The sequence below is a fragment of the Podospora anserina genome, chromosome 1, assembly GCF_000226545.1.
Source record: "Podospora anserina S mat+ genomic DNA chromosome 1, supercontig 4".
In the NCBI taxonomy this organism is placed as follows: Eukaryota; Fungi; Ascomycota; class Sordariomycetes; order Sordariales; family Podosporaceae; genus Podospora; species Podospora anserina.
In genome coordinates, this window is record NW_001914853.1 from 1997809 (window position 1) to 2024933 (window position 27125).

Below are 27125 nucleotides of genomic sequence, written 5' to 3' on the forward strand. Positions count from 1 at the left end.
CCCAAGCTGCCAGATTTCTCTTTCGCCCATGATTCGCAAAGCCAATCAATCCATAACATCATGAAAAGATTCCCATGTCTCCCAGTTTTGGTTCCCTCTCCTGGTCCTTACCCAAAGACAAAAGCTCCCGACATCGCTGCTGGTGACCGATCTTGCTTCAACTCAGAAGGAGCCGCGAACAGGGTATCGAGAAAGGTTCATCGTTGTGTTGGTGGTTGGGTAATTTAAGCAGTGGGGTTAGGGTTCATCTATAGTTGTGTTGTCAGCCCAGGGCCCTTGTATGGTGATGGTTTGCTGTTCGGGATGGTGGTACTGACCTTGCGCTTGCCACCAGTCAAGGTGATGTTGACGAAACGGCGAGTGTAAGTGAGTCTCTTCTTCGCACGGCCCTTGCTATTTCAGGTGTCAGAATGAATGTTCCGTCATCGTCAAAACCCACCCATGGGTTGAAGTCGGAAAAATTGCGGGGGTGGAACATACGGAGTCTTCTTCTTCTCCTGCTTCTCGACCTTAGGGGTCTGAGACTTGACCTTTCCTGTATCCCAGAACCGTCAGAACCCGTGTTTCGATCCATAGCTGTTCAGGCACTGCTGTCGACAAGAATTTCTCGAGCAAGGTTGTCGTCGCGGGAGGCGACAGCGGGGAGAGAGACATACCGGCACGAGCCAAACTGAGGAGAGAACAAGTCAGTAAATCAGTCCATCATCACAATACCTTAGACCAAGTCAAGATTATCGTACCTTCCGTGAACCTTTCCCATTTTGAATGATTTGTGATGGGTGTTAACTACTCAAAGTCGGGGTCTTGGATGGGAGCGGGAGGCGGACGCAGCAGAGGAAGGTTTCGCAACTCGATGCTGTCGATTTCTGTGTGGATTAGGCTGATTAGCTAAGGAATTGTGGGCGTGGCGACCTGCCCCGCAGGGCTTTGAAGTGACTGACCTCTGCTGTTGCGTGGCGCAGTCCACACAGGTGAATGGCGCTGTGGGTGTATTATGTGGCTGGAGAGCTGATCGAGCTTGTGGTCCGGGCGTGTGGCTTGATCCACCTGGAGGGGGAACTGCGCACGGATCAGCCATCACAGCTGCCACAGATGATGAACGGCTTGGCAGAAGCGACAAAAGCATCAGCTCGCCGAACGAAGGGGACATGGTCACGTGGCTCGATTCTCTCACATGGCCGCCAACGCTCGTAGTAAGGGTTGCCGCATATGTTGAATGCGATCACAACAGCTGCAAAGAAGAACAGGATGATCAGAGAGGAGATCACCCAAGCTTGCCAGCGATTGCTGGAAGTTGGGGGTGCTTCCAAGTCAGAGCCCATTGTGTTGTTGTGAGCGCTGGTGACAGAGCCCAGGCTCACGTGAGCCACACGTGACTACCCTACATCATTCTGCCCCTTCGGCTCGCCTTTATGGCCCCGTCTGCTCGCCCTGGACTACTACCCATCGAACACTTGCACACAATGCTTTCAACCAGCGAACGAGGGCCAATTTCACACTTGCACATGCTGTTCTCCGTCAGCATGTGAGCTTTGGCGGTTTGGCTGAACAGACCTTGTGTACGTACCTTCATCTCCTCCAGAGAACCCCGGGACTGGATGGCGTCAAAGCCCTGTGCTGTCAAGAAGTTGACCTCACCCATATCATCAAGCAATCATTATCTTGAGTTGAACACTTTCATTCTCTCGACAACCCACCACCACCGCAACTTATCTGCTAAGATATCTTCAGCCAAGATGGAGAAAGCCTCAATAGCCTGAGGTTAACTTGGCCTTACGTGATAATAGAACTCTTCTCAACCAATGACACTTCTATCTCAAGTCTCCTCCAGTTGTTCGTCCAACTTGGGACATTTTACCATCAGTCGAGGTGATGAGGGATTATCAGATCAGATTGATAAGAAGTCTTGGCCCTCGCCTCTGCAGCTGTGTTTCCACTTTTCCCCACTCCCCTGCCAACGTCAACGCTTGATCGTTCGACTCCATAGTCTTGGCCCAGGGTTGTGGTTGGTGCAACCAAGGTCACCCGCTTCCGCACTGGCATCCACCCCATTGGCAGGCAAGAGCTACAAAGACCCTTTACAAAGACCGCCCTCTTGTTTGATATCGTTCCCCTTTCCGTTTTGACCCTCTTCATCTTTTACTCTCCATTAAACCACAAAACCCCCCCTCCAGAATGAAACCCACCACCCTCCTCTCCACCTTCCTCCCCCTCACCTCGGCCTACTCCATCCCCAAGGACTCAACCGCCCCCAGCAGCAATGCCTTCAAGATCCCCACCGCCCGCGAATCCGCCATCCTCGCCCGCCGAATCCTAACCCTAACCCCGCTAGGCACCATCTCGACCATCTTCCCCTCCACCACCTCGTCTCGCAACCCCCCAGGAATTGAAGGCAAACCCCACGCCCTAATGGAATACATCTCCGCCTGTGACCCCCTCGCACCCTCCAACCCGACCCTCTTGTCCCTCAACATCTCCTCCACCTTCCGCAACGCAGCCAACGCCAACCTCTCCCTAGCCATAACCTGGACCCCCCCTCCCCTCCCCCCTCCCTCAAGGTCCTTCCTCTCCCATCTAAACCCCTTTTCTTCCGAACCCCCCGTTCAGCCCCAATCCTACAGCGCCGCCGCTCTCCCGCGGTACTCCCTGATGGGGTATCTCGAACCCATCCCCGGAGCGGACGACCCAAAGAGTGATGTGGGCAAGCTGGTTCAAACTTGCTACACCAACACGCATCCGGACGCGAAGTACTGGCTTCCGGGAAATAGGATTCACGAGAGCCACTTTGTGAGGTTGGTGGTGACGGAGATTTACTGGGTGGGCGGGTTTGGGGATAGGGCGTATATCGGGTGGATTGACGCCAAGGATTGGGAGAGTGTGACCGAGAAGGAGATTGAGGGGGCGAGGTTGCCTGGGGAGAAGCCGCTTGAAGGGGGGGATCTTTAGGGGTGGTCTTGATCTTCTGAGAAAGGGGTGGAGGGTTGAAGTTGGGATTGGGGATAGGTGTGGCGTAACTGTGGCGTTGACAGGTGCGTGATTTGATGGATGAGAGGAGTATGAGGCAGGCATGGATGAAGCATTGGACTATTATGAATTGGTTTGAGGGAGCATACGTATAGGTGTCAATCAGTGGTGGGTGTGTTTCAGGTTGTGGCAGCGGGTTGGCGAGTATTGTTCATTCAGGGCAACCAGAAATATACACATACCAAATCTGAACCCCTTTTCAACATATCCTTACACTGTATGTATGGTCTCGTATTTTAACAAAATGCTGAGTTGTCCGGTGGTTGCCATCAAGTCCAAACCTTCAAGCAAAACCGACCCAAAATCGGGTATCAACACCATCATGTTCAATCCTATAAAACCTAAATAATAGACTCATAGAAACTCCCTCCCCAAAACCCCGACTGATAATTAAACTCGATATGTTTTAAAGTGGTCAAGTGTTACCCTTCTTCTTCCTACACTCTTCTCCAAACCGTAGCATGTCATCAATAGTCATTAGCCCATCTTCAGTCCACTCTCAAAATCACCTTCCAACCCAACGCTCCCGCCTCCCTAATCGCGCATGCCAGACAGCCTCTTCTTCTCCGACTAACAACCACATTCCACCCCCTCTCTGCACACACCGCCCGAGCCAACATCTCCATGTCACTGCCGAATTGCCGTCTTCTACTCTCGCTGTGCATCTTCTTCGAGGCGCTCTCCAGCTTTCCCTCAAAAGTACCTCCAACTGGGGAGAGAGGGGAGTTCATGCTGTAGCTGTCTGACCGGCTGATAACCGGTGACAGAGGGATCTCGTGTTCTTGAGGTTGGGGCTGAAAGCCAGTGATGCAGTCTACCACGAGGAATTTTGCCGCAGGAGGGGAGGACGAAGCAGGTGTCTGGCTTGGTTTGTGAGGGGCGTTGGAGTAGTCACCCAGCAGAGCTTCAAGTGTAAAGTCTTTCTTGGAGAATAGCAGGTCCGAGAGATGGAGCGCAGTGTATGCGAAGTACTTGTGAAGGGGATGGCCTGCCGTATTGTTAGTTACCAACGATAGGAGTGACAGACAGAGAAACCTACCAAGAACAGTAGCAGCCTTACCACTACCATCACCATTCAAATCCACCTGCCGAATAGTCGGGCTGCTTGGCGACTTCATAATCTTGACGTGCTGCGACGGCACACACGGGTGTGCAGTCACAAAGTTGATATCCTTCGCCAGCGAGAAGGTGTGCTCGGTCACCTCCTCCGTGTCCATATCCGTAACCGTAAAGCTAATGGCCGCCGGATAGGTGTGAATCTCGGGAGGCCGGCTGCTGACTTCTGAAACCGGTGTTACTCCGTTGCTCTCACTAGGTGTGGTGTGCACCGAATCGGCCGGCGCGCAAAGCTGCAATGCCTCGAAGCCGATGTGAATCATAGGCGGGACCCTGTCCCGGTAAATGTTTTCAAATGGAATGATAAAGTCCGCCGGCAGAACAGAAGAAGGGTCGGCGTCACCGAGAACGTTGGATTCGTTTTCAATGGCGCGCTTGCCCCAGAGGCGAGCCTTCTTGTCGACATGGAGGGCGTCTTCGGCAGTCTCTTCGACTTCGATGTTGACCCAGCCGTCTCCAAGCCCAAGAGGTGTGACGTCACTCGAAATCCATCCCATGCATTCTACGGCACCCTTGCCTGCAGCGAGCACACGGCCGACGATGCAAGCAGTGCTCCAGAAGCTCTTGCCAGAGTAGACGAACCCAGCACAGAGGTTTGCCATGGGGCCCAGCCTCGCCATGGCTTCTGGGTCGTTCTCCAGCAGAGTTGCCATCAAGAAATGGCACAGTCCTTCCCCGGGCAACATCAGGCCGGACACATAGCTCTTGGAAAGCCAGCCAGAAGAGTGCAGTGCAGCCGAGATCTTTCTTCGTCTGGATGCCGCCCGACGAGACTTCGAATTGGGTCTAGGGACCGTAAAATACGACGAGCGTTGACTGTCGGCTCGGCTGCTCGGACTGGCGAGGGGTGTGGTCAACGGAGTGCCTTCCACCACGGCGCGGCAGTTGTCAGAGATTGTCGAGACATAGGACTTCTCATCCGGCCACCACAATCTCCTGGCAAAATGCTCCAGGCCCTTAAGCTGACGCTGCACGTGCTTTCCTCTGATGAGATAGGCCGGATCATGGTGATGATTTTTATGGCCATGTCCATGTCCATGCCCGTGTTCGCGAGACAGAGACATGCGTTTGGTCAACGAAGCCAACCACCCAGAAGAAGGCTTCTCATCTGATGACCTCTCCGCGCCCTCTGTCTTGACGACCTCGATGTTTTCCAACCAAGCTCTTGCAAGGATGAGCGACCACTTCACCGACTTGTTCGCATCTCTCTCGAACCGCAAAATCTCCGCCGGTCGAATACTCTCCACTCCCAACTCGTCTCCCTCCGTGATTGCATCCAACCTGATGAGCAACTCACAAGCCAGCAAGATCTGCATCAGCAACCAATACCTCTCCTCAAAGATGTCGCCCGACGAATCTCCCGTCCCGATCGAAGCCCCATCATCCACCTCATCCCCCAAATCATTCCCCCACAGCAGCTGTCCCAACCTGATTCTCCACTCCACGTGCGAGAAATCAATCCACATGTTCGGGGCCGCCAGCACCTTGACCAAGGCCGAAATCTGCACGGCAAGACTGTACGGATCCCGGTGGTCCAGCACCTTCGTCGGCGGGTGGAGAATCTGGAGGAACAACTCATTGTAAAGTTCGCTCGAAACCCTCTTCTCCCGCAAGTGCTTCTCCGTATACCTCGCCCCATTCTTGATCAGCTGCTCCATGATCAGACTCTCCTCAATATGTCTCAGCCCGTCCTTGGACGTCAGCATCTTTTGCCTCTGCTCAATCACCGCCGGGGTCCTCGTGCCAATGCTCTCAAACCCCCATTGCTCTTCCTGGAGCGCGTCTGCTACCGACAGCTCCAGTGCGGCTTGGTATCCCAGGCTGCCCTTTTCCAGCCCAAACATGCTCAGCATGTTCGGCCGCTCGCGGCAGCGGGGGTAAAAGTGAGCTCGGCGTTTCTGCTCCGAGGCCCGCTGGGCGGTGGACCGGTCGGCGTGGACATCGCGGGTGATGTGAGGCCAAGCCGTGACGCAGCCCCAGGCCTTGTCTTCGATCTGCGTGTGGTCTGTGAGATCCCTGATCTCGAGAGACTCGTCCCAGGGAAAGGCAACCGAGGGGTGAGGTGCGCCGGTGTAGTGGCCCTCGGAGCGGGCAAAGTACTGAGGTGCTCCCGAGAAGAGCTTCTCAACCTCCGAGTCTGTGAGGGTGGCCATGATGCGGGCGATCTTGAGGGTTGGCTTTGGGGGTGGAAACCGGGCCTGTTCGCTACCAGGCGGAGGTGGTGAGGGGAGCGGCTTGTTCGGGTTGATGGGGGAGCGCGGGGACAGCGGCGAGAGGGGTGAAAGTGGTGTGGACCGTACCGATGTCTCCAAGGGCTGGGTTGTGTATCACGAATTGGTCAGCCAGGAACACTCATTGCTTCCAAGTATGGTCATGAAGAAGGACAAATGTATCGTTAGAAGGAGTCTGGAAACTATCCAAAAGTCTTTGTTGAGGTGGTTGAGGTTGTCTGGAGTCCCGCAAGGTCCCCAGTCTGCCCTCGTACGATTGGCGCAGGAACCAGTCTCGGGAAGACGTCGAGGTCACGCGGTGTCCCTCAGGGGTGACGACACTTCGAGCTGTTCTCTACTAGCAACCCTAGGGGCACCCCTCCGTCGGTGGCTTGGCTTTCCAGATTCTCCAAGCTGCAGGAAAGAGGCCATTCGGGTTGTCACCTCTTCAGAACAACCTGGAACCAAGTGTTTGCACTGGACGCTCGGCGGGCAGCTAATTGACTGACTGCCTTGTTCCCTTTTTCCCTTTTTCCCATTGTTTTCTGCCATTTGGCCAGAGCAAACAAGACAATGGAAATGAGGGGTAAGAGACACACCCAACGGCTATCGATTACCCAACAGTGCAGGTTTCCCCAGACCGGCAATCAATAGGGAAAATCTGGGGAAGGGCGGAGGTCTGGGTCGGGGCTTGCTTACCTCTACCGCTGTGCCTCGTCTTGGGGGCCATCTTCCCCGCTGAGGGGTCAACTCTGATGGTGCTGGTGGCTGCTTTCCCACGAGTCGGCTTCGAAGGTCGTGCAACAGGTCTCTATTGAAGCCCCGCCGTTCTTTCCTGCCGTCTCTATTGTTGACGTCTGACGGCTTGGATGCTTCGGGTTCGGGGGTCGAGCTTGTTGTGCTGTTGATGCGACTTGCAGCGGATGGTGAGGGGCTGCTGACGTCGCTTTCCTCTGGCGTTGACGAGGTCTTGGCGTCGTCTTGCACTGGGGGATCACCCCTCTTGTGGCCCTTTGGCGATCTTCGCAATATCGAGAACGAAGGCATGGTGCGGAGTATGTAATATGTGCTCGCAGTGTCCTCGCAGTGTCCTCGCAGTGTCGTGCCCGCTTCTTGGGTCTGTACTCCCCGGTGTGGTCAGGTTTCATCCAATACTGCAGCCAACCCAACTCATGCCGGCCGTCGTGTCTGTGGTGCTTGTGCTTGTGGCGGCCAGACGGCTACTCGCAGGACACATTGGAAAGAGTTCATAAAAGAAAAATCCCGAGTCGATCACAGGAAAAGAGGGGACCCAGGATGACCAGGAGATCAAATATCAAGGCAGTAGAAACCTTGAGACGGTAGATAACAACCTGTTTGAGATGGGCCGAAAACGGACGTCACGGAGCGTGGGAGCGAGATACAAGAACCTGGGTCTAATGTCCGTCAGTTATATCATCAAGCCGCCCTTCCACGCGGAACCCAAGCGATGAGTTGGAAACAAGGAAGCCAATCGCGGACCCAAAGAGGCAGGTCTCTGCTTCGATTCGCAACTTGCTGCATTATTCTGCTATGGTTATTACGATGGGCGAACCCCTCCCCACTCTCCCCACGCTCCCAAAACACCCAAGATACATTGTACACGGTGTATTAGGATCAAGGATCGCGGGAGTTATGCGCATTGTTTGAGAGTTCGAAACCCTAGTACCAGCTTTTGATATTCCATGAATGACCTCAGGCGAGGTCTAGTGTGTTTCGTCGTGGCTGACTGAACCAGCCTGGAACTTACACGTGTCAACGGCGACATCTGATTTGCTGGTTTTGATCCGTAGCCCTTGGGTTCACCGTCGATTCTCTCTCGTTGAATGGGTGAGCAGGAATAGCATACGGGTGATTCCGTCGGTTTTTGTCCGAATTGAGCGGTGTCGTACTAACTTTGACACAACTGCTAAGATTGTTCGTCACCGCGGTGGAAGTTTTAACGTATTATCAGCCGCCTCGATGGGAGGGTAATCTCGGGGTATCATTTCAAGTTTTCAGTAAACGCCAATAACCTCAACTCCTGCTGCCATGTTTGAATGAACCGTATTCATGTTCAGAATGCCGGATGCAAACCAGCCAGCCCTCCTCGCCCGCTTCCTCATTGTTCAGCCGCTATTTGGCTTGTCATGAGCGACAGCCAGTATGAACTTGGGGTCCGTGATGATGACAAGTTCTTGAGTGGCGGTACGCAGCCTTTGCAGTCGAGCTGTATCCTACAGAAACATCAGCTTCAAGCGCAAAATCCCAACAGCATCTCAAAACCCACCTCCTTATTCAGGTCTTGCACGAACTGTTCTGTTACGTCGACATAATTCCAAACAAGGGTTGCAAGCTCGACCACGCCCTCCCTATCAGCAGTTGAAGGTTCGGCCGCTCCGTCGCTTGGTGCATCATTGGAAATCGATGGCTTTGAAGATTCGGAGCTCTCCTTGCGGAATAAATCCGTGTTTCCGCCTGTCTTCAACACATTGCCCGTCTCGCGGTCAAGGACTAGAATTGCCTTGACACCCGGTTTGCCCAGTAAACGGTCAAAGTTCTTGCTGATGTATTCAAAATCCGTCTATCCAGTCCTCTGTCAGATTGGTAAAAGGTCGCCATCTTGGATGCCATCAAGTGACTGGGCAACACAACATACCATTTCCGAGTGGTCTGCCATTGTTTTTATGACGGAGCAATGTCGTGACGGGGAGCGGTGAGACACAGAGTGTTTGTCTTGCGCGTAGAGTTATGTTTCATGAAATCAGATCAGGATAAAATGAGTGTATCCATGAAGCTGCCGAGCGCTCTTTCAGTTCCTTGTTTGCTTTGAATCTGGATACTGTGGACGTGAATCCGAAGCTTCTCCATATCATCAAATGCCAGCTCTCAGCGATCAACCCCAGGACGACCCACTGTGGTCTTGGCCCCACACACCCCCTGCCTGCGGAAAGAGTCTGTGCTCCAGCTGGGAGTGGGCCCCCCGCATTGGCGACAGCTTGTCAACGAAGGGCGGACCATTCTGCCCGGCTTCACCGCTAAAATTTCCAGTCGACCCTACCTTATCTCAACGTTCACATCGACATCGTCGCTGTTTGCGCCAGCCACTTGATATATTGAGAATTTTGAGGGTCGTCCATCACCTTAAGACGTCAAGATGGGTTCGAGTATGAGAAAGAAAAGGGAGAAGAAGAGGGACTTCAATGTACGATATCGCAAGTCGTTTCAGTCGCAGGAACACAAACTGATTGATGCATCCTAGAAAGCCAAGTTGAAAGTGGGAAGGGAAAAGGCGAAGGCGGCCAATTTCACAGACACCAGCTTCAAATCAAAATGTACATCTCTCCACGTTCCCAGATCTACCATACATGTGCTAATACACCGTAGCCATTCACATCAATCAAGGAGCCCTCACATCGGACGGCATAGACTCGGCCGAACAATTCAAGCAGAATCTATCAATGTGTATCTCGGCGAAGTCTGATACCCAACGGCGCGAAGCCGTCGCCTACATCACCAACCAAATATCATCAACCCCGCCAAACAATCCAGTTGGGACGTCAGGAGTCCTGAGCAAGCTGCTTCCGCTGTTATCAGATGCGTCAACGTCGGTACGCGCCCAGCTTCTGAAGCTGTTCCGAGCATTGCCGCCATCAGAGGTTGGGGCGCATGTGGAGAAGATTCTCATGTACATCCGCGGGGGCATGACCCATCTTTCACCAGATATTCGCACAGACACGCTCGCCGTCCTGGATTGGCTTCTCGATGTGGCAGGGGATGAAGTGGTTTCTTGTTCAGGAGGCTGGTTGAAAACAATCAACAGCTTCAGCTCCATGCTCGGGTGGAATCCCAGTGTTGGCTCAGCCATGACCAGCAAAGGCTGGACGACGGCATCCAAAGCCACTCTGGGTACTAAGAAGGGCCCTGAAGCTCAGGCGAGACAGATCCAAGCTCTCGCCAGGTTTCTCGAAGTCGGCTTCAAGCCTGAAGCTCCGATTCCTGTCCAATCTGCGGCTTACTGGGACAGCATATATCGCCTGCCAACCACACCAAATCCCTTTGCATATCTCAACCTTTTCGGGATACCGCGAGACGAGGAAAACGAAATGTATCTCGATCGTGGGTCGCGGCAGCGTGTTTTCGATGCCAGATGGAGAGCCACCATCGCGACTGGTATGGAGGGTGCCAGGAAGGAGGGGGGAACGGTTGGGAGGGCTGCAGCTGCGCTGGGGAGAGCCTTGAATGGCGGGTTTGATGGTCCTGAATCTGGATCTGAAAATTAGCATTTTGTGGAGTTTGTTCTTTGATGTTTTCGGATTCCTTTTGACTTACGGAGTACGGCATGGGATCTAAGCGGCGACCCTGCTTTTTTTTGTTTGCTTGGGCTTTCGCTGCTAAGTCACTTTATATCAGGGCTGTTGTTTCTTCTGGCATTTTCAACCAGATGCGTGTCTGCTTTCTCTCTACCTCACCTCCTGCCTCTTTATCGCTGCAGGCTGCGGCTGGCCGGTCCTCTGCTTTCCCGTGCCATAGAACAGGTTATGTGCCTTCCTTGGGGCATGGAGGGCAGCGGGTTCTGTTGACTGGGAACTGTACAGTTTGGATGAACAATGCAGTTAGTGGTGGGACAAGCATTCGTTTCGATGCCAAACAACCCGCGAGCCATGTTCTGAGGTGCTGCCTGTCGTTATGAACCAAAACATGCTTGCAGCAACATAGGAAACATACCTAGAGCTCCATCGCAACGCACAACTCCTGAGACCCCTGAGCCTATCCGTTCCCATCCCTTGATTGCATATCCTCAAGCCCAAACGAGGTGTGTATAACAAATCTGTTGGCCACCATAGAATACCACCAGATTCCGGCTCAGGCCACAATAAAGAAGATTAGAATCTCCAAATGCTGCCGTGACTTCGCACCATTGCCGCCGAGACTTGGAAGCGGACCCAGCCGGAGCAGGTACACATCACCAACGTCGCCGTCGTTGACCTTGTTCTATTGAGTTCCGGCCCCAAACAAAGAATCTTCAGCGCCAAACGCCGGTCTTCAACAACCAGCCCATCAAGCCCTAATCTGCCGCCGGCCCCGTCATAGGGTCCCGTAATAAAGGCACATAAAAAATCCGAACCTATCCGGAACGTGCCAGTTCCTTCTCAGAGAGCCACGGTCACTATAAGCGGGCCATCACTGCTGTTTGCCGGCATTTCTCAACTGTCTGGGTATAAATTCCTGGTCACGTTGCCCTCTCCCAGATCTTTCTTCCTTCACCACACAACCACCATCCTCCGACAGGCCTGTTTAAAGACAGAACTTCACACCACCACTTCTCCAGTATCTATCAGACAAGACTGTCAACCCACAGTAAGTACATCTCATTCTCACCACCACATCAGCTTTCCTCTCCTCACCTTGTCCTCTCCCTCCCTCTTCCTCACCACAGCCAGTCTGTCAGTCTTCTGTTGGCAATAACGCCGAGGACGTCATCACTCTAGAGACTGCACTGCCCTTTAACTCCCTCGACCAGTGTCAACGACTTTTAGTCACGCCAGGGTCAGTCATATTCTTGTCCTTGGGAAGTCCGGCAGGAACGACCTGTCGCTGCTGCCAGGGTTAGCACCCGTTTCCCGCACCTTCAAACCTATTCCACTTCAGCCAGGATGGTCGGTCCTTTCGTTCCTTCCTCAACACCACAGGGTAACCTCACCATACACGTCATATAAGAGGCGTTCCTTCCCCTCAAACCAGCCTCAAGCACCTTGATCGCCTGGATTCCTTGTTGCCTTTCCGTCCTTTCACCTTCCCACTGCCCACCTTCTTCCACGTAGGACTTGGGTTCTTCTCCCTTCTGCCCTCTGCCCTCTGCCCTACCTATTACCCTTTTCCCCTCCCGGCCTGACCGCCTCCCACTGTTGTCTGCCTTCCACCTTCAAATATTTCCCCGCTCTCTCCTCTCATTTCTCATCCCTATCTCTTCTTCTCCCACCCTCACTCTCTTCGAAGACCTTTCTTTGGTCCTCACCTTCAATGCCTGTCCTTCTCTAATTGTTTTGTCAGAACCTCGTCGGTCTACCACTCTCAATCGCCATCGCCATGTCTGATTGGGACAACAAGAACGACCAGACGACCTCCAACGAGGTTGTCAACTCCTTCGCCACGGGCGATCTTGCCGCCGCCGTCCCCGACCTTAATGGTGACGGTGAGACCAAGCCCAAGCCCAAGCCCAAGCCCGCAAAAAAGGTCTACAGCGAGGCCGGCTCTCAGTGGACCCAGCAGGTCCCTTACAACTACAACGAGTTTGGTGATGAGGGACACCACGACTGGGAGCACAATGCTGCCGTCTACGAGTTCGACGGCGAGATTGGTGATGTTGGCCCTGAGCATCCTGCTCTCGAGATCCAGCTTTTCGGCGAACCCGAGACTCGCAAGAAGCAGGGCGTCGACTTTTCCAAGTAAGGTTTTTCGACTCTTTCCTCACCTCTCACATCGCCAAGCTGACTTTCATGTAGCATTGCTGAACTCGAGGTCTACCAGGAGGGCCCTGCTCGCGTCGACCCCATTGCCAGCTTTGAGACCGCTGGTCTCCATCCTGCTATGCTGAACAACGTTAAGCTTGCTGGTTATGAGACCCCGACTCCCATTCAGCGTTACTGCCTGCCTGCCATCAAGATGGGCTATGACGTGGTCGCTGTCGCCCAGACAGGTAACTATCCTCTTACTCTGTGTTTCTGAAGACAGATTGACTGACCGTCTTGTACAGGTTCCGGCAAGACTGCCGCCTATCTGATTCCCATCCTGAATCAGTTGATGGGCAAGGCTAAGAAGTTGGCCGCTACGCGTCCCAATCCCGCCGCCTTCCGCGAGGGTGTTGACCAGGCTGTCCGCGCTGAGCCCCTCGTTGTCATCGTCTGCCCCAGCCGTGAGCTGGCTGTTCAAGTCTTCACCGAAGCCCGGAAGTTTTGCTACCGCACCATGCTTCGCCCTTGCGTCATTTACGGTGGCGGTCCTTCCAGTGAGCAGCGCGCCCAGCTCCAAAAGGGCTGCGACGTTCTCATTGCGTCTCCCGGTCGTCTGATCGACTTCATGGACGATACCAGACTCTTGACCCTCCGCCGTGTTCGTTACATGGTCCTTGACGAGGCTGATGAGATGCTTCACGATGACTGGAAGGGTGACTTCGACACGATCATGTCTGGTGGCGGTGAGTTACTTCCCATCCAACGAGTTGGAAACAAGATTATGTGTCTAACTCGTGAACAGAGATCGAGGAGGGGAATGTGAGATACATGTTGTTCTCGGCCACTTTCCCCAAGCAATTCCGGGACTTGGCCAAGAACCATCTGGCCGAGACTCATGTCCGTCTGCGCGTCGGTCGTGCCGGTAGCACCCACCGGAACATCAAGCAGGTGGTTTACGAGACGGCTCCTTTCAATAAGAAGTCGGCTCTCATCGATCTTTTGGAGTCTTTGCCTCCCACTCGCACCATCATTTTCGTCAACAGCAAGCGGACTGCTGACGAGTTGGATGACTTCCTCTACAATTTGAAGTTTCCCTGCACATCGATGCACGCCGACCGCACCCAAAAGGAGCGTGAGGCTGCATTGCGTGGTTTCCGCAGCGGGTTGGCTCCCATTCTGATCACCACTGGTGTCACTGCTCGTGGCATCGACGTGCGCAATGTAATGCACGTCATCAATTACGATCTCCCCTCGATGGACTACGGTGGCATTGAGGAGTACACTCATCGCATCGGTATGCTGACAACCGTGATCCTGAGCACCTTGCATGTTGCTAACCATTTCTAGGTCGCACTGGTCGAATCGGCCATCGTGGCATGGCCTCGTCTTTCTTCACCGAGCGCGATGAGCCCATTGCCTCCGTGCTTACCCGTACCCTTCTCGAGACCGGCCAGGAGATCCCGGATTTCTTGGCTGGCTACATCCCGGAGGATGTCGCCCATCTCCGATTCGAAGCTGATTCAGACTTCGATGAGACCGAAAACGCTGCGGACAACTTTGGCGGTGATGCCAACGATGGTGGTGATGGCGGTGACGACCCCTGGGGCGCCGGTGATGCTGCTCCGGTTGCCCAGCCGGCCGCCGAGAAGGATTCTGGTTGGTAAATCAGGGATGACTTCACATTTGTTCTTTTTTTTTTGATTGATTTTGCCTGGGGTAATAATCTTGGAGGTTTGTCGGATGGGTTCGGAAGTCTACCTGGAAATTTCTGCTCATATGACCGACAACTTGGGATGGGATGATACCTTAGCATAGCTGTTGCGATATGCTTAACCAACAAAGAGAACTAACTGTTTTCAGTGATCTGCCTGGTCTCTTGTGATGTGATCTGTGATTTGGTGATGAGAAGAAGCGTTTCTGGCCCTCCCACCGACAGGACTTCCACCAAGGCTGGTTGATGCCCCTCGGCATCATCAACATGGGAGGTAGATATTAACAACCTTGGTGGCATCTTGCACTTGATCAGTGTACTATTTTCATACTCAGGTTCATAGCATGGCAAGGTCGATTGCCAAGATGACATTTCCTGTATTTTCTGCTTCGACAAAGTTCTCCCGGTTTGGGTGGGCGGTAGTGAGCACAAAGTCTCATTCGAAATTGAAACTAGCATCATTTTATTTTTTTATTTTTTTATTTTTTTACATGTGAACAACAATTCACCTCTGCTCAGTGTTTTACTGGCGACCCTGAAGCCAACCTCCAAGCCCTCAACGGCAGGGCTTGCAGCTGCAAGACCTTGGGTCTGATGTACAGCACAAACGTGACGACGCCTATCGCGACGCACAAAATGTTGACAACATGGTACCCATCCCTCTGCATCTCGCATATCCCCCCTCCGGCCAGACACGTCTCCTTGTCCGCCTGAACAGCACACGAGAACGGCTCCTTGATCAGGGGCGCGCCCGCCAAGGCAATTTTCTCCCGCTGGGCAGCGGTCAAGTTGTCCAGGTTATTCGGCAGACAAGTGGCGCTGGTGAAGTAATCTACCAGCCTGAGGATGAAGAACCTGGGAAAGGTCCCGCCCAGGTTGCAGACCGTTGCCAGCAGTGTCATGTACGTGCCGCCAATGGTCGGGTCGGCAATCTTGGCGTGGAAGGCCGAGACGGCGACGAACATGATTGTGTTTGTGAATGTGGAAAAGACGTGTTGGAGGATGACCATGAGGAGGTAAGTCGGGGTGACGGTGCCAGAGGCGGGAAACACCGAGACGGTGAACTGTGCTACGAGGGCGGCGACGAGGCGGCCGGCGAAGCCCCAGGACCAGAGGCGCATGGGGGTGAACTGCTGGGACCACTTCCCTGCGTAGTATCCGAGGCCGATCTCAAAGGGGAAGTCGATGAGGACGGTGAGGGCCATGTTGCTTGTGCCGAACCCCTTGTCCAAGAGCTTGAGGGAGGTGACGGCGTCGTTGGCCTGGAAGCCGATTTTGGCAATCAGGTGGACGACAATGATGGTCTGAATGTTTTTCAGGTTGAGGATCTTCCACATGGAGGAGTAGACGTCGAATATGCCGTCTTCGTTCTTCGTGCGCTCTTCTCGTTTGAAGAGGAAGAGGCCTAGGGTGACGAGGATGTAGGACCAGCCCCAGAAGGTTAGGTAGCCTCCGAGAGACATGACTCCGTGGTCGAGGGGGATGGGGCGGATCCAGCGGTTGGCAAAGTCAGGCGAGTTGAAAGCCAGGAAGACGGTGTAGGACATGAACTGGCCGGCGGTCAGGCCGACGGTTTGGGCGGTGGAGGCGTAGGAGATGTTGGCTGGGGAAAGGAGGGTGAGGGCCCAGCCGTCGACGGCGATGTCTTGAGTCGCGCACATCAGGACGAGGAAGAACCACCATCCTGTAAAGCCCCAGACTGTTGGGCCGCCGGGTTTGCCTGTTGTTGCCATGAGGGCTTCGACTTCAGAGCCGAGCCAGAGCATGCCGATGCCTGAGAGGAGCTGGATGGGGAGGATCCATGACTTGCGGCGGCCGACCTTGGGGGACCAGACTGCGTCGACGACGGGGGACCAGAAGAGCTTGAGGGAATAGGGGTAAGAGGCCAAGCTGAAGATGCCGATTTCGCCGTAGGACATGTGGTTCTTGAGGAGGAACGGGACGGAGCCGGTGGCCAGGCCGAGGGGGATGCCCTGGAGGAAGTATAGGAGGACGAGGAGACCAAAGTTCCTCCTGTCTTGTCTCGGCAGATCAAAGAAGCCATGGCTGCTCCCGTCACGGTCTTTCGGCGACGGGTCGTTGTCGAGGGAGAAGGATTCGCGGGCCATGAGGCTGGCGGCGGCGGCTTCGGAGGAGGAGTCTTGGGATTGGGGGATGTTGCGACGCATCACTTCGGTTGTGTTCATCGTGGAGGAGGTCTTCGCCTTGCCTGACCCGGGGGAGCCGCTTCGAGTCGTCGGCGATTTGGCGCGCCGGGCTTTGGCACCCATATGTACGTGTAGTGTTTTTGTTTTCGGCGTGTGTATGGTATTCGGGGGGTCTGTTCGAGACTTGTGATATTCTTTGCGGATGGCGCAGAAAGTCGGGAAGCGACTGGTGTGGGTTATGTGTAGATTCAATGACAGGACGCGCGCAGAGCAGAAGGGCTCATGTGACAGCAAGATCGAAATCGAGGGATGAAAATACTGAGGTCTAGCCTCTTGTTTGGAAACGGTTAACGAGAGACGAAGTTGACAAATGAGGCACCGAGGTTGTCGTTGCTCCCAACGGCCTCTTTACAAAACTGGCCTCTTCTCAAGGCTCCCCTGGCGCTCCAACAAGGACCAAAATCAAGCCAAGCCACGTTACGCTGGGCCCGGGGGCTCGGAGCCTGGAGGCGACCCCCTGAAAGCGGTGGAGCTTAACTGTTTCCAGCAGCAGATCGCGGGGGAGCTAACTGTGGCTTGACTGCCAAGTTTCAAACCTCAGATTTTCTTCCAGAATCTTTTCCTCAAGCATCGCAATGAGGACCAAACCCACTCTCACCGACTTCCTGCTGCTCCCAAACGCCTGAGCAGCTGCAACTGCATTCCCCAAATGCCATGTTCAGGTTCAGTTGGCAGTTGAAGGGCGCTAGCCGGTTTGGTTTAGCGTCCGGCAGCCAAAAGTTCTTGAAGTTCTGGAAGCCCCATGGCGGGGCGGGCGTTGCCAAGCATTATTGGTGAGAGGGGTCATGAATGGCATGGTCTTGGACTCAATTGTCAACAGTGAGTTTTTTGACTGAACAAATATCTTCGAAAAATCAACAAGGATTCTCAATCATTGAATCTCGCTTTTACAGCAGCTCTAGTCCTCTTGTGACTGATATCATTTATATCGTCCTCTTCAGCTTCCACTTCCGATCAATATCTACGCGACCCCAACACGCGTCTCACTCATCCTCTCACTCATCCTCTCACTCATCCTCTCACTCATCCTCTCACTCATCCTCTCACTCATCCTCTCACTCATCCTCTCACTCATCCTCTCACTCACCATCACAATGTCCTCCCCACTACGAACCTCACCTCAACCTCCAACCCTCGACGATGAGATATCCGCCCTTCAATCCAAAAGTAAATCCTTCCCCCATTCTCCCGTTACCACGTCACTAACATCGCCCAGTCAAAACCCTCAAATCCGCCCTCGCCCTCCAAGCCTCCACCCTCCTCACCAGCCCCTCCACCCTCGCCCTCCTGTCATCCGACCCAAAACTCACCTCCCAATCCTCCCTCCACCAATCCCATCACCTCCAAACCCTCTACCGCACCTGCGCAACCCTTACCCTCTTTCGCGCTCAGGACCCCGACCCCAACGCCGTCGACGCTGGCTCCATCCTCGGTCTGAGGATAGAGGTTGTTTCGAGAGCTAAATTTCTCAGGCCGTACTATGTCCTTTTCAACCGCCCCTGGGCGTCTTCCTCATCCCTCCCAGGGCCGCAGAGGAAATGGCTTAGGGTGCACAGACATACTGTGCCAAGCTGTATCCCCCTGTCTGGGTTAGCAGCGAGATACCTCCCCTCGCCGGATAAGGATGATACAAGGAGGAAGCAAGATCTGGGAAAATTTGCCAGGGGAGTGAGGAGAGAGGTGGTGAGGTATCATGCCAGGTTGGGGACAGTGGCCGATTTGAGGAAGGCTGCTGGGTTAGGTAGGGGAGGGGATGGTGGGGATAAGAGTGGACTGGTGGATATCAGTCCGGCGGATGCGGAGGTTAGGCATGTGAGCGTTGAGTGGGGGGACGGGAGGACGGGGAGGTTGGTGATTGGGGATGATGGGGAGGTGGAAAAGTTGGTGGTGGTGGGGGAGAATGGGAGGGACAGGGAGGCGGGGAGGGAGTTGCTTGGGGGGTTGGGGCTGGCGGGGACGGTGAAGGCGGAGGAGGTTGTGAGGAGGTTGGCGGGGACGGGGGGTGCCTGAGGGAGCGTACAGAAGAACGTGGGAATGTGAGCAGATGGGCTTCAGACACATAATGCGCATATTGGTATGTGTTGTTTACATTCTAACTATAGGGCATGCCGAGAGCATCGCTAACGTTGATTTAGAGAGACGCTATGCTATACTTGCCGCCTCACCCCGCAAGCTCCTCACCAGCTACACAGGACACACCAAGCCTTCTGGTCGATACCATCGATCAACCCGACAAGCGGGAGCCACCAACCTACTTCTGAACCCTTTGACCAAAAACGGCCCCAAGGCTGGGCAATTTATCTCCTCCCCTCGATACGAACTTTTTGACCTGCGTCATACTAAGCGACTCGATGTCACCGCACTGCCCACCTTCCATGCCGCCTCTCGCTTGTCACTCTGTCGACCACGGCGGACCGAATGTTTGGATGAGAGTGACGCCAACGGGCGGGCTTGGATCACATTGGAGGGTTGCATTGCCGAATGGTCAATGTGCCGCTGGGCATACATTGGGCGGGTTGGACGGCGGGTAAAAACGGTGGGTGGGTGTCAAAAGGTGGCGGTTTGTCGTCCTGTCAGCCAAAGGCTGCCGAACGGCAGAATGGCAGAGAAAGGTGTGGTGCATGTTGCTGTCAGGGGCGGGCAAGACTCTGGGGCGGTTTGGAGGGGGGGGGGGGGGGAGTTTACTGGCATCTTCCATGCTCCATGTCTGCGACGAGAGGGCTGGGAGGTGAGGTTTGTCTCCGTCTGATTTTGTTTAGTGTAGCTGTTGATTGTGGCTTGGGTTTGTCGGGGGGGGGGGGGGGGGTTGAGGTTTCGTATAACGTGCATCTTGGGAGAAGAAAGAGATGAGGTTGGTATGTTTTGTGGAAACATTCTTTTCAGCATTATGTTGCGATGTGGACACAATACATACCTGGCATAGATGGGTCAAGGGGCATTGGGCAACAGCATCACCAATTAAACCAAAGTAAAATGTGTGCAAAATACTAAAAGTATTACTGTTCTCATGATTTTTTTTCCCCCTTCCCCTCTCAAGTAATCACAAGAAACTACCCATTCAGAAGGAAAAAACATGTCTCATATCTATGAAGTTTTGCTTTTGCTGAACTTTGCTTAGGTATAAGCCCAACGCTCGCTAGTACATGGCATGAAGAAAAAAAAAAGTGAATAATGTCGGTCCATCCATCATCAATCCAATCCCGTGGAAAATCCCAGTCATTAATCCATGAGCCTTTTCATATCAAAGCCGAAGAGGTGATTTTGCTTTGCTTAAAGGAGGGCAGCGGCGACGGCGATGACAGCCAGGGCTCCGCCTGCCTTCTGCATGGTTGCAGCTCCGGCGGTAACTGGCCTTCCGGTTGTGGTTGTGATAGGAGGCGGGATGATGGTTCCGATGGTGGTAGGAGGAGGAGGGGCCGGGGTGGTGACCGGGGGAGGAGGAGGAGGAGGAGGGGGAGGAGCTGGGGTTTCGGTGACCGGAGGAGGAGGCGGCGGGGGAGGGGCCGGGGTCTCGGTCACCGGAAGAGGCGGGGGCGGGGGAGGAGGGGGGGGAGGAGGGGCGTGTGTGGGCGTGGTAGCCGTGACTGTCGACGGGGGAGGTGGAGGAGGAGGGGGCACCACGGTCGTGGGAGGTGGAGGAGGGGGAGGAGCCTCGGTCTCCGTCACGGGGCAGATGGTTGTGCTGACAGGAATGGTAACAGTGGTGAGAACCGTCGAGTGAGCCGGGCAGTCGGGGTTGACTGGTGGGCAAGAGGTGATGGTGCGGGTGGTGGTCGCCCAGACGGTGCTGGTGGTCCACTTGCCCACGAACGGGTTGTCAACGGGGCCACCGAGAGAGAAGGAAGGTGCCTCGTCGTGATATTCATCTCCGTGGGCCGCCACATGGGCAGCCAGAGTGAGAAGGGTGGCGACTGTGGTCCTCATTGTGATGGTAGATACCTCTGTTGAAGAACGAGAGACAGGAACGAGTGAATGGTACCGTAGGCACTGAGGGTTAGGAACAGAAAAAGCAGAAAGGCAAAATCAGAAGAGGGGATGCCCTCTAAAATACTCGTGCGAGGGAACTCCTGGTGGGGTGCTAAGGGGCTGGGAGAATCAGCAACTGCAGCACGGCAGACAACAGCAAGCAACAAGGGGCGACGATCGGGACCGTCCCTCCATCACCAAGTCTGTCCAATTCGAAAGCGCAGATCTCTCAGGGGGAAGGGGGGGGGGGGGGGTAGCAGGTTTCGCACGAACTTGCTGTGTAGTGTGGTGTACATCATGTATGCCACCTGGTTTGGTGAGATAAACAAGGCCAACAAGGTACCCTTTGCATGTGGGAGCTTGGCGGCTAAAGAATATAAGGTGTGCCTGGCAATCAACTTCCATATTAAGCTGATCCATGGCCCCAACAGACAAGAAAAACCGACTGCATGACGGAGAGAGACATGCAGAGCAGCCTGTCCTGGAGGGGGAAAAGACAAAGAGGGAAGAACAGTACCCCTGAGTGGCGTCTTTCGGCCCTTGCGTCAGCTGGTGAGTAGAGGTGCCGGATGACGCGACGGACGAAGCCTCCCAAACGATGTGACCCCCGATCGTCCAGTCGACAATCGGTGCCTGCATTGGTTGCTCTGGGGCCAGCGTTGGTGGAGGGCACAGCAGTGTGCCCCTGCATTTGAACACAACCCAAGCTCACGGCGGATGGCTTGAGCTGAGCTTGTTTTCCAACTTCTTCCCTCCCGCCCCCCCTCGGAAGCAACTGCCCTGGCTTCCCATGGCTGCCGGAGGTTGACACAACGACATCGGCAGTGGTCTGAGAGCAGAGACATTGATATCAACACGGCCGACCGGGTTGACCACGACACAACGCCGTGGATTATGGTCTGCTTGAACCCGTCATCAGCCTCCCCAAAGTCTGGGGGAAGTGGTTCACCGCAGTCGGCAGTGCTGTCCAGTGGGAGTTGGACGGCATCCGGTCTAGGAGCGGGGAATCTGCCAGACAACCATGGATGCATCACATTCGTCAGCCAAGGGGAAACACACCACCACCACGCAGTGCAGAGCAGGCACATCAACACCCTAAGAGGAAGGAGGGGAAACGACGGCACAAGTGTGATCAGGCACAGTCGACTGTTCGTTGGCTGGCGACGGCGCGTGGTAAAACCCAGTTGTCCTTCTCTTCATAAGAGGCGTGGAGGCGAGCTTCTCCATGAATTCTTCATTCATCCAAATGGGAATGACGGGACCATAGGACGACATGGGCTCAACATTCGGTCGATCAAAGACCATCATCTGGGTAGCACAACCATGAGGGCCACCAGTTTCGACGACCAGGTGACACAGTGGAAGCCTAAGAACACCTCTGTGAAACAAGGGCTTCTGGCGTCTTTTCGGCGTATCCCTGAGGCCAGAGACCGGATACTGAACTGACGTGGCTGATAGAAGATAAAAGATTGGGATGAGAAGAAGTTGTCTGCCATGTCTCTTCGCTCGTGGCTGGCTTACTCACCAGGCACCACCCTGCTGAAGATCAATGTGGCTGAAGGCTCAGAAGGGCCAGCGGGGCGCTGTGGCTGATGCTATGCTCCGCGCCATTGACAGACAGCTTGATGCTGCGACAATTCGGCCACATATTGGTTTCCATGTTGGCAGATCTGTTAATTTGATGCGCCCGGGTTTCCGGTAACTTGGAATGTTCTGTTGCCCTTCTACACTATCATTAACTGTGCAGGGCGAGATTGTACGATTACACAGACCTGCTTATTCAGACACTCCCTACATCATCACCGCCGCTCATCACTTTGCGACTCGCCAAGTTGCGACACCAACATCTGGCAAAGTAAGCAAATACAGAAGCACAGCAAGAAGGCCTGCCCCGCGGGTTCAGGGACATGGCACCAGCCGTAGATGCCGCGACCCGGAAAAGGGTTTTGAGGGTCATCTTTGTTTCCCTGCTGTTAGACTTGGTAAGCATAACATTTTATTTTGTCTTGGGTCTTGGGGGTGCCTGGCACTTGTACGCATGCTGACAGCTCTTACTTGCCGGCAGCTCTCCTTTACCTTCATCCTGCCCCTGTTCCCGAAACTGCTCGAGTTCTACCGCAACGCTGAGGCACCGCTCGATGCTTCCGCCCCGGCATCCAAGACTCTGCTTTCCGGCGTGCTGGGCTACCTCAATGCGTACAAGGCCGCCTTTGCGCGTCCGATTGAGTCCCGATATGATATTGTGCTGCTGGGCGGGGCTCTGGGAAGCTTGTTCTCGTATGCAACCCGCTTTTTTTGCTGGCGTATGAGTTCTCCTGTGTTGACATTTTGTGTACCCTTTAGTCTTCTCCAAGCTTTTGCCTCCCCCATCATTGGTCACCTATCTGATCGCCATGGCCGGCGCACTGCTCTTCTCGCCAGCATGGCAGGCAACATTCTCTCTGTCCTTCTTTGGGTTGTTGCTGTCGACTTCCGAACCTTCCTCGCCTCCCGAGTTGTAGGCGGTCTCTCCGAAGGCAACATCCAGATCGCTACCGCCATTGCAACCGACATCTCCGATGACACCTCCCGCGGCTCCACCATGGCCCTCATCGGCGCATGCTTCTCCATTGCCTTCACCTTCGGTCCGGCCCTGGGTGCTTACCTCTCTACGGTTCCCACCGTGGCAGCCAACCCTTTCGCTACTGCTGCCTCGTTCTCGCTCTTCCTCATCGTTACCGAGACCGTCTACCTCTGGTTCTCTCTTCCCGAGACCCTCCCCAAGTTGACCGGCGCAGACAAGAAGAGCACCAAGTCGGAGGCCAAGCCGATTCGCAGAACCAACTCTCACTTTCTCCTCAACTTTATCCACTTCACTTTCTTGCTGTTCTTCTCCGGCATGGAATTCTCTCTGCCCTTCATGACGTATGATCTGTTTGGATATTCCTCGGCCAGTAATGGTCGCCTGCTTGGCTATGTTGGTCTTGTTGCCTCTCTCCTCCAGGGAGGTGTCACTCGCCGTCTTCCACCGCTCCTCTCGGTCAAGACTGGCGTGTTGGCTTGCCTTGCTGCCTTTGCCATGCTCGGTCGCATCACCACCGTCGGTGGTCTGTATCTGGCTGCGACATGCCTCGCTACCACTTCGGCTACTGTTGTTTCTGGCCTGAACGCCCTGAGCAGTTTCGAGGCGAGCGAGGATGAACGCGGCAGGAAGCTGGGTGTTATGAGAAGTTGGGGCCAGCTCGGAAGGGGCCTGGGGCCAATTCTGTTCACCAGTGTGTACTGGTGGGCCGGGAGAGGCACAGCCTACACCCTCGGTGCGACGGGCATTGCGGTGGTGAGTGCTCTGGTGTTGTTCGGGTTGAAGACGCCACCTGGGTCGGTGAAGGCCAAGACCATGACCTCGTCGAAGGTGGAGAAGAGTGAGCTTTAGTTGGCCGAGGGGAAGAGGTGAGGTTTCGTTGTATCTATTCTCACGTGAACATGTTGACCATAGACATCTAGTGTGACATTTGGACTGTACCTAAACATGAGGAAACAACAAGGGTTTTTTGCTCTCTCTCTCTCTCTCTCTCTCTTTGCGTGGCTCTCTTCAGGGCTTCCAGAACGACAGACGAGGTTCCAAGTTGACACCTGCGGAGAAAAGATTAGGTTCTGCCATACATGCCCCCCTATCCATTCTCAAACACCAGAATTTGGACCCCGGGAAGCCTCTCAGCGCCCCATTATCCATTGTATAGATAAGGTACACTCTCCACGCTCTTCCCCATCCCAACCAGCCAGCCGTGCCTTCCACCTGACCAAGTGTCGTCGTTTCCACCAGGTACCACGTTCCATAGACTCACCACGTTCCATAGACTCACCACGTTCCATAGACTCACCACGTTCCATAGATTCACCACGTTCCATAGACTCAACACGGTACTTAAACTCTAGCACCCGCCACCAAAGCAACAAAAAAGTGGTCTGCGTGCAGCCCTCGTGGAGAAATGGTAACTCGTCAGCCTCCTAAGCTGAAGACTGCGGGTACGTTAGGGGTTCGATCCCAGCTGGCACCACATTGAAAATTGACCAACAGTTGAGAAATAGGTTCGAGTCCCGTCGGCGGCGGTGTTCTTCATCATTTTTGACTCTCTCCTTGTGTTTCTCATACAATTCATTTTTGCCTGCGCCCAAGTCTTGAGCCCGTTGAAGAATCGGGTGCTCACGTGAGCTCCTTGTCGAAGCTTACATAATGCACTACCTTCCAAGACTGCTGGTTGGCCAAAGACGAACCACCACACCACACCACACTAGCTTCATCGGGAAGAGAGACCGAATGGACATTGACAACTGATACGATGCCTTTGTTGAGGCTCATGTTCACATCACATATTCCTTCGGCTCTTTCTTTACGGCCCATGATGACACAGCGGATCTTACGAGCTTCCCCATTCGACGCTTCAACCACGCCTTTGCTGACCCGCGAGATGGACTACAAGTGGTGATCCACTCATCACGGGACGATTTCGGTCCATACGCCGGGCAGACTCGGCCCCCACGCCGAAGCGTATCACCACAGCTCCCATCATCGGAATCACATCTTGATCCGATTGATGAGTGACTCTGGATCACTGCGGGGCGCTTACACTCCTGGACGGACAGCCACCGCATATCGCAAACCTAAGAAGCAACATTTTGGACGGGCAGGTTCAGCCATAAAGGTCAGTCGTAGTCCTTGGTTACACGTTAGAATCATAGAATACAACATCTTACACCTTCCAAGATGGCAGCTTGTTCCATATCACGAGTCATGAACCATCTTCTGATCCAACTCGTAGCCTTTGCTTGGCTTTCTGAGTCTCCTGCATGGGCGCTCAGCAATGCGTTTGATGTCCGAGAAGCTAGTATCGACAGTGTGCACAATGCCTTGTTCACCCAAATCACTACCTGCAGAGAGATTGTCTCGGCGTTCATCGCGCGTGTCGAGGAGTTCAACCCAACTGTCAATGCCATCATCTCGCTGAACCCAGAGGCGTTGTCGATCGCGAACAAGCTGGACGAGCGGATTGCCGCCGGCAACGTCACGGGCTCGCTTTTTTGCATCCCAGTGGTGCTCAAGGATAACTACGATGCTGTCGGGACGAACACAACGGGGGCTTGCCTTGACCTTGCCAACAGCAAGCCGTTGGAGGATGCCCCGACCGTCACAGCTCTGAGAAACGCCGGTGCTGTCATTCTCGGCAAGGCAAACCTCCACGAAATGGCTCTTGAGGGCTTGACCGTCTCGTCTCTGGGCGGCCAGACCGTCAACCCGTACGACAAGACTCGGACGCCAGGAGGAAGCAGTGGGGGGGCTGGAGCAGCGGTGGCCTCCAACTTCGCCATCTTTGGCACGGGGACTGACACGGTAAACTCGCTGAGAAGTCCTGCCAATGCGGGCTCGTTGTTTAGTTTTCGCCCTACGAGGGGCCTGATTTCTCGTGCCGGAGTGATCCCCGTCAGCTTCACACAGGACACTGTTGGCGCGATTGCTCGCAATCCGAAGGATCTGGCTGTTGCGCTGACTGTTATGGCAAGTGTGGGATTTGACCCCAATGATAACGTCACGGCCTTGGTCCCGCCAGAGGTGCGGGGCAGGGACTATTCAGCCTCGTTGTATGGTGGTAGTCTGACGGGTCGACGGTTCGGTTTTCTAGACGGCTTCTTGAACCATACCGCCTCTGCCGAGACGACTCCGGTCAACGATGTCATGGCTGACATGGTAGAAAAGCTGAAAGGAGCCGGTGCCACAGTTGTCAACATCACCGAATCCATCTACAACACTGTCACCCTTGCAGCCCTCGACGTCCAAATCTACGAGTTCAGGGAGGTCCTCGACGCCTACCTCGCCCGGCCACGACTCGGCGGCTCCCCTCGCCCAGGCAGCTTCGCCGAGCTGTACAACAGCGGCAGATTCCTCGTCATCCCGGGCCAGTCAGGCATGATTCGATCCTCCCTTGTCTCCTCCACCGCTAACACAGCCTATCTCGACTCCCTCCGCAAAATCCAGGACCTCACCCAAGCATTGGACGCAACCTTTGTCAGGAACAACCTCGACGCGTTGATCTATCCCCAGCAAAAAAACCTCGTCGTCAAGATTGGCTCCCCGTCTCAGAGCGGGAGGAATGGGATTCTGGCCGCGTTGACTGGGCGGCCGGTGGTTCACGTACCGGCGGGCTTCTCGCCTCCGTCGGAGGACGCGCCGATTGGTGTGCCGATAGGGATGGAGATACTGGGGAGGCCGTTTGCGGAGGGGTTGCTGTTGAATATCGCGAATCATATTGCTGAGAAGTTTCCTGTGAGGAGGATGCCGCCGTTTACTAATGGGACGGTGGAGGCGAGGGCGTATGAGAGTGTGCCGGTTATCAGGCCGGATACGGGGAATATTCCGGGGGTGTATCCTATTGGGGTGTTTTGAAGGGGCCTTGGAGCTTACTGC

General features: G+C 54.5%; 11 protein-coding genes across 11 annotated transcripts, besides 1 other annotated feature; 6 read left to right on the plus strand and 5 right to left on the minus strand.

Annotated features, from left to right (window-relative positions):
- Window positions 1-224: 224 nt before the first annotated feature.
- On the minus strand, window positions 225-760 carry PODANS_1_19780 (uncharacterized protein; the record flags this gene model as incomplete). The annotated part of the gene is made up of 5 exons (XM_001907408.1): window positions 225-248; window positions 318-393; window positions 481-535; window positions 657-670; window positions 741-760. 5 exons carry the CDS (start codon window positions 758-760, stop codon window positions 225-227), a joined length of 189 nt encoding a protein of 62 aa, XP_001907443.1.
- Window positions 761-2175: 1415 nt separating this feature from the next.
- PODANS_1_19790 (uncharacterized protein) lies at window positions 2176-2946 on the plus strand (the record flags this gene model as incomplete). The annotated part of the gene is made up of 1 exon (XM_001907409.1): window positions 2176-2946. The coding sequence occupies one exon, from the start codon at window positions 2176-2178 to the stop codon at window positions 2944-2946; it is 771 nt and encodes a 256-aa protein (XP_001907444.1).
- Window positions 2947-3512: 566 nt separating this feature from the next.
- PODANS_1_19800 (uncharacterized protein) lies at window positions 3513-6293 on the minus strand (the record flags this gene model as incomplete). The annotated part of the gene is made up of 1 exon (XM_001907410.1): window positions 3513-6293. The coding sequence occupies one exon, from the start codon at window positions 6291-6293 to the stop codon at window positions 3513-3515; it is 2781 nt and encodes a 926-aa protein (XP_001907445.1).
- A 2183-nt stretch (window positions 6294-8476) lies between these two features.
- Window positions 8477-8931, minus strand: PODANS_1_19810 (uncharacterized protein; the record flags this gene model as incomplete). The annotated part of the gene is made up of 2 exons (XM_001907411.1): window positions 8477-8584; window positions 8638-8931. Coding segments are annotated over 2 exons (402 nt in total), but the record flags the coding sequence as incomplete, so codon positions are not given.
- Window positions 8932-9808: 877 nt separating this feature from the next.
- PODANS_1_19820 (uncharacterized protein) lies at window positions 9809-10630 on the plus strand (the record flags this gene model as incomplete). Its single annotated transcript, XM_001907412.1, has 1 exon — window positions 9809-10630. The coding sequence occupies one exon, from the start codon at window positions 9809-9811 to the stop codon at window positions 10628-10630; it is 822 nt and encodes a 273-aa protein (XP_001907447.1).
- A 1807-nt stretch (window positions 10631-12437) lies between these two features.
- PODANS_1_19830 (uncharacterized protein) lies at window positions 12438-14466 on the plus strand (the record flags this gene model as incomplete). The annotated part of the gene is made up of 5 exons (XM_001907413.1): window positions 12438-12796; window positions 12854-13047; window positions 13105-13568; window positions 13616-14096; window positions 14150-14466. The coding sequence occupies 5 exons, from the start codon at window positions 12438-12440 to the stop codon at window positions 14464-14466; spliced, it is 1815 nt and encodes a 604-aa protein (XP_001907448.1).
- Window positions 14467-15028: 562 nt separating this feature from the next.
- On the minus strand, window positions 15029-16783 carry PODANS_1_19840 (uncharacterized protein; the record flags this gene model as incomplete). Its single annotated transcript, XM_001907414.1, has 1 exon — window positions 15029-16783. The coding sequence occupies one exon, from the start codon at window positions 16781-16783 to the stop codon at window positions 15029-15031; it is 1755 nt and encodes a 584-aa protein (XP_001907449.1).
- A 1143-nt stretch (window positions 16784-17926) lies between these two features.
- PODANS_1_19850 (uncharacterized protein) lies at window positions 17927-18730 on the plus strand (the record flags this gene model as incomplete). Its single annotated transcript, XM_001907415.1, has 1 exon — window positions 17927-18730. A coding segment is annotated over one exon (804 nt), but the record flags the coding sequence as incomplete, so codon positions are not given.
- Window positions 18731-19990: 1260 nt separating this feature from the next.
- PODANS_1_19860 (uncharacterized protein) lies at window positions 19991-20644 on the minus strand (the record flags this gene model as incomplete). Its single annotated transcript, XM_001907416.1, has 1 exon — window positions 19991-20644. One exon carries the CDS (start codon window positions 20642-20644, stop codon window positions 19991-19993), a length of 654 nt encoding a protein of 217 aa, XP_001907451.1.
- A 1750-nt stretch (window positions 20645-22394) lies between these two features.
- On the plus strand, window positions 22395-24098 carry PODANS_1_19870 (uncharacterized protein; the record flags this gene model as incomplete). The annotated part of the gene is made up of 1 exon (XM_001907417.1): window positions 22395-24098. One exon carries the CDS (start codon window positions 22395-22397, stop codon window positions 24096-24098), a length of 1704 nt encoding a protein of 567 aa, XP_001907452.1.
- Window positions 24099-24640: 542 nt separating this feature from the next.
- Window positions 24641-24720, plus strand: a tRNA (tRNA-Arg).
- A 710-nt stretch (window positions 24721-25430) lies between these two features.
- PODANS_1_19880 (uncharacterized protein) lies at window positions 25431-27104 on the plus strand (the record flags this gene model as incomplete). The annotated part of the gene is made up of 1 exon (XM_001907418.1): window positions 25431-27104. One exon carries the CDS (start codon window positions 25431-25433, stop codon window positions 27102-27104), a length of 1674 nt encoding a protein of 557 aa, XP_001907453.1.
- Window positions 27105-27125: the final 21 nt, after the last annotated feature.